The sequence below is a fragment of the Apteryx rowi genome, unplaced genomic scaffold (assembly GCF_003343035.1).
Source record: "Apteryx rowi isolate R43461 unplaced genomic scaffold, aptRow1 scaffold_1925, whole genome shotgun sequence".
NCBI classification, from domain to species: domain Eukaryota; kingdom Metazoa; phylum Chordata; class Aves; order Apterygiformes; family Apterygidae; genus Apteryx; species Apteryx rowi.
In genome coordinates this window covers 2,074-7,767 of record NW_020448225.1, presented here as the reverse complement: position 1 = coordinate 7,767, position 5,694 = coordinate 2,074, and the positions used below count along the sequence as shown (strand labels likewise).

General features: G+C 58.2%; 1 protein-coding gene across 1 annotated transcript; it reads left to right on the top strand.

Moving 5' to 3' along the window:
• The first annotated feature begins 320 nt into the window (after positions 1-320).
• Positions 321-1,268, top strand: LOC112964533 (olfactory receptor 52K2-like). Its single transcript, XM_026062757.1, has one exon. The coding sequence runs from the start codon at positions 321-323 to the stop codon at positions 1,266-1,268; it is 948 nt and encodes a 315-aa protein (XP_025918542.1).
• Positions 1,269-5,694: the final 4,426 nt, after the last annotated feature.

Below are 5,694 nucleotides of genomic sequence, written 5' to 3'. Positions count from 1 at the left end.
ACTCTGTTTCTAAATTGCAAATGATGGACTGGACAGGTGGGGACAACAGCCAGGGGCCAGTCCGGAATGAGAGGAGAGGCCAGACAACTCCCAAATGTTCGGGCTAAGAACATGTGTGTTTGGATGCTGTGAATGATGAGGCTGAGTGAACCTGGATAAGGGGCGGGATGATATGATCGTAGGTCTGCGTGCTTGAGAAAACAGGAGGGGGTTTTCTGCATGCGGCAGGTCCATGGCCATGCCTTGCTGTAGTTCATTCCTCTGCCTGTCTATGCCAGCTGTTCCCGTGCCTTTGCTTCCGGCTTCTGTGGTGCTGAACCATGCCATACCTGAATCACTCCAGCCCCTCGTCCTTCATCTTGACAGGCATCCCAGGTCTGGAGGTGGCTCACTTCTGGATTGCCTTCCCATTCTGCACCATGTACTTCATGGCAGTGCTGGGGAACATCACAGTTCTCCTGGTGATTAGGATGGACCCGAACCTGCACCTGCCCATGTTTTACTTTCTCTCCACGCTGGCTGCCATCGACCTGGTGCTCACCACTTCCACCATACCCAAGCTCCTGAGCATTTTCTGGTTTCAGTCGCATGAGATTGTCTTTGAGGGCTGTGTGGTCCAGATGTTCTTCATCCACGGCTTCTCCGCAGTGGAGTCGGGGGTACTGCTCGCCATGGCTTTTGACCGTTACTTGGCCATCTGCAAGCCCTTGCACTACTCTGCCGTCCTGACCAGCCCCACCATCGCCAAGCTGGTCTTGGCTGCTGTGGTGCGTGGCCTCGGCCTCATGACCCCTCTGACATGTATGGTGAGCAGCCTGTCCTACTGCGGCCCCCGTGTCATTGCCCACTCCTACTGCGAGCACATGTCGGTGGTGAAGCTGGCCTGCGGGGACACCAGGCCCAACAACATCTATGGCATCACAGCTGCCACCGTCGTGGTGGGCTCAGACTCCATCCTCATCGCCGTCTCCTACATGCTGATCCTCAGGGCAGTCATGGGCCTCTCCTCCAAAGAGGCTCGCCTGAAATCCTTTGGTACCTGTGGCTCCCACATCTGTGTCATCCTGCTCTTCTACACACCGGGGCTCTTCTCCTTCTACACACAGCGCTGGGGCCAGAGCATCCCCGTGCACCTTCACATCCTGACGGCAGACCTCTACCTGCTGGTGCCTCCCATGCTCAACCCGCTCATCTATGGCATGAGGACCAAGCCAATCCGGGAACGGGTGCTGAACCTGGTCAGCAGAAAGCCYCTTGACCCCAGCTGATCGCTAATGCCATGTAGGAGAGAAGGGGGTTCAGACCAGAGAAYACTAGAGGCTTCATGGTAGAAAGACCCTCTAAAAACTGTCTCCTGGAAAACCAGGATGCTCTTTATACCGTCGTGGTTAGACCCTGAAAGCAAGAGTCACTGCAAAGAATTTCACTGCAACTAATTCTTTTTAGAAAGTGAATTCAACATTCCTGTTTGGAATGAAAAGAGAAATGGTRGCTAACTCTATCCATATCTTTGGTCCTCCACATGTCTATGTCACCTCACAACTCTCCTCTTCATCATAGCTCTTCACAAAAGACTGTTACTACCTTGCAAATTAAAGTCTATTCATGGATTCATCCTTCCACACATACCTTTTCCACCTGCCCTGTAAGTCTCCATATATTCACTTGCTAGTTGTAAGCAACTGCCTGAGCTTGGTGTCTGGCTCTGAGGGGTGTGTGTTTGTGAATGTGTGTGTTATGTGTGTACATGTGCACGCACACTCATCCTGATGTTGGCCCTACACATTTTTTCTTTTTCCTCCCCATCCTGTCTTGCAACTTTAYTTAAGCATTTGTGGCAATAACAAAAACACAAGGTCTGAAAGTCACACTGAAACCCTGTAATGCTGCATAAGGTTTTGTTCCTTTCTTATCAGAAACATCCAAATGGCATCATCGCTGAAACATTGTTCTACAAAATTCTTTTCCAATATTTTAATAGGACTCCTTAACTTTCTGTGTTGTTTTGTCCCTACCCTAATCATGTTGGCATGGGATCTGGGGAAGTGCCAGCTTTCCTTAGRTCTTCACTTGCCCTTGAACTCCTCTGAGATCCTAGTCCCTTGGACATGGCGCTTCAGCAAACTGCTCTCTTCTTTGAGGTCATGTAATTCTGCACATGCTGCACTGCCATGACCACAATGCATTGCAGCTTCCCCTGCACATGATACTTACACGGGGGGTTGTGTTAGGAAGAGCAGGAATGGTTTGCAATGGGATACATAGTGCAGCTGCAAAGTGATTTTTAACTGTGATGAAAACTCATCTCCTAAAACTGCATGATGAGTTACGAGCCCAGCTCTCCTTCACCCATGGAAATCATAGAATCACAGAATGGTTGAGGTTGGAAGGGACCTCTGGAGATCATCTAGTCCAACTCCCCTGCTCAAGCAGGGTCACCTAGAGCACGTTGCACAGCATCATGTTCAGGCGGGTTTGGAATATCTCCAGAGAAGGAGACTCCACAACCTCTCTGGACAACCTGCTCCAGTGCTCTGGCACCCTCACAGTGAAAAAGTTTTTCCTCATGTTCAGATGGAAATGTCTGTTTCAGTTTGTGCCCATCGCCTCGCATCCTGTTGCTCGGCACCACTGAAAAGAGTCTGGCTCCATCCTCTTGACACCCTCCCTTCAGATACTTGTACACGTTAATAAGATCTCCTCTCAGCCTTCTCTTCTCCAAGCTAAACAGGTCCAGCTCTCTCAGCCTTTCCTCATAAGAGAGATGCTCCAGTCCCCTAATCATCTTTGTAGCCCTTCGCTGGACTTGCTCCAGTAGTACCACATCCCTCTTGCACTGGGGAGCCCAGAACTGCACACACTACTCCAGATGTGGCCTCACCAGGGCTGAGTAGAGGGGGAGAATCACCTCCCTCGACCTGCTGGCAACACTCTTCCTGATGCACCCCAGGATACCACTGGCCTTCTTGGCCACAAGGCCACATTGCTGCCTCATGCTCAACTTGGTGTCCACCAGCACTCCCAGGTCCTTCTCAGCAGAGCTGCTTTCCAGCTCAACCTCCAACCTCTACTGCTGCATGGGGTTATTCCTCCCCAGGTGCAGGACCCCGCACTTCCCTTGTTGAACTTCAGCAGGTTCCTCTCTGCCCACCTCTCCAGCCTGTCCAGGTCCCTCTGAATGGCAGCACAGCCCTCTGGCGTATCAGCCACTCCTCCCAGTTTTGTATCATCAGCAAACTTGCTGAGGGTGCACTCTGTCCCTTCCTCCAGGTCATTGATGAAGAAGCTGGAAAAGACTGGACCCAGCAGTGACCCTGGGGGGCTTCTTCCTGTTCATTCCCCATGCTGTGCGCATTGGTGTACAGGCACTTTTAGAGAGGGAATTGAGCATGCAGATTTCCCAGGAGGGGTGTGAGAGGATCCCCCAGAGTSATGTCTTCTGCATATTTCCTTGGGCATGCACCCGCTGCAGGTGTCCTGACTTGAGCCACGTTTTGATGACTACCCTGTCTCTCTAACTCTSTCCTTCCCCCAACTTTCCTAGTTTAAAGCCATCCTTACCAGGCTGGCCAACCTGTTGGCAAAGACACGTGTGAACCCCTTAGGGAGGTGGATTTCCTGCACGCCCAGCACCATGGAGCTGAAGGACACTTGTCCCTGAGGCTGGGGAGGGAGCGGCAGCTGCTGCTGCTCTGCTCCAAAGGTGTCAGTGGATGCCCAGCCCAAAGCGCCTGTGCGCAGCCCTGCGCTGAGCTGTGCCCTGGTGGAGAGAGCCCGTGCGCTGGGCTGCTTTGCACGAGGAGCCCTGTGGCCCTGCTCTGCCCATCTGCCACACCTGCCCTCCCTCTCGCTGCCTCGGTGCACGCTGCGTGCCCTGGGCTCCTTGCTGGGCCGTGGCCAGCACAGCGGTGCCCTCCTTGCCTCAGCCATGCCCAGGGCTGCTGGTGGCTCCTCGACTCTGGCCTGGGCCTTTCCCCACCTGCTCCAGCTCCAAGGGCTCTGGGCAAGAGCAGTGGTGTGTGTTGCTCCATGCCTGTGCTCRCTGCCTGCCTGCACGGCCGTGTGGGGAAGGCGAGAGGTTTTGTGGGCAAAGGAGAGGTCCCGGCAGAGGCACCCGTGTCCTGCTGCGACTATCCCCGCCTGTGGCAATGGCTCCCACCCAGGGGCTCGGTGGCTTTGGGGAAGAAGAATCCCTCTCGACACCCACTGACTGGTGCACAGAGATTTATTTGCAGYGGCCCCAAGGTGAGCAGGGCRTTGAGCTCAGCAGGGCGCTYGCTAAYGGCGCCTGTGGCTGGGCGCTGAGCTCCCTGCTTGCGTGCGGCAGCGGCTCCTYGCCTGGYGCCTCGCGGGTGCTCGCGGCCCCCTTCCAAGGAGGGCGGCGCATCTGCGCATGGCCTTGCGCAGYGCTCGGAAGGCRCCGCAAGTGCAGCCCGGGMACAGCAGGGAGCCCAGCGSCGCTCTGCAGYCRGCAGCGGCGGCAGCGTGGGCAGCGGGAGGGGAGGGCGGCTGCGCTGGCGGGGGCCAGAGCTGCACGGTGGGCCAGCGCGTCAGGGCCGKGGGAGCCGAGGGCCGCGCTCGGCTTGGGCCGCGGGGCTGCACGGGGGGCGTGAGATGCCGAGCTGCGCCTTGGCCTGCAAGTGGGACGGGTGCCCAGGCCCCCAGCAGGATGGACTTGCGGGCCACATGCGCTGGCCAGTCCACGTGTGGKGTTTTGGGCACGCAGTCGAGCAGCTTGTGGTCCTCCTTGCTGAGRAACACGGTCTGGTTGGCCCCRAAGYGCACACGCCGGCATGTTGGGATTGCCGGTGGGGCTGCGGGGTTGACCAGCTGTGCCAGGTCTCCTGCAGCTGTGGGGGCAGTGGGCAGCAGCAGCAGCGTGTGTTGGGCCACAGGGATGAGCAGGTCAGCGGTGTGCGTGTGCTGCAGGCAGGGCTCGTGAGGCAGTCCAGTGGGCAAGGCGTCCTTGCTTGCGAGGCTGGGAAGGAGAAAGGAGGTGAGGAGGGAGCGCAGGGCTGCGTGTTGTCCCCCAGCAGGAAGCCCTGGTGCCCGCCGTGGGTCTCCCCGTGGCCGTGGGGCAGCCCCCCTGCAGGCAAGGGCTCCGCTTACCCTGCCTGCCAGCTGCCTGCCGGCTCCTGCACGTCTGCCGTGGGGAGGAAGGAGGCTGCTGGAAGAGGAGGCAGAGAGGCAGTGAGCGAGGGCAGCCCCTGCGCGCAGCCCCAGCCGGGGCAGAGGGTGGTGGGCGCAGGCAGCAGGGGGTTTGTGGGCAGGAGCCGCTGCGGAGCGCGGCTGCGCTCTGGCACGGGGCTGCTCACCTCCGGGCTCCTGCACGCTGCCATTGCCCAGGCTGCCAGCGTCGCCCCGGGGCCCCTACAGAGGCCAAGCAAGCGGTGGTCAGTGGTGAGCATGCAAGCTGCGCCCAGGTGCCCCCTGCTCGCGGAAGGGCTGCGCTGGGRAGGCAGAGCTGAGGGTGGAGGCAGCTCTGGGGCAGGCCAGYGCGGGTGCCCTTGCTGCAGGCGCTGCCGGAGGGCAGAGCGGGCAAAAGCAGGSSTCTCTGCCTGCCTCCTACCTTGGGCCAGYGGCTCCTCACGCCYGGCACGAAGAGCACCGCCGCGCACAGCGCCGCGACGACGTTCCAGGCCGAGGGCACGTCGAGCAGGCACAGCAGCAGCAGCAGGCTCAGGGCCACGAGCT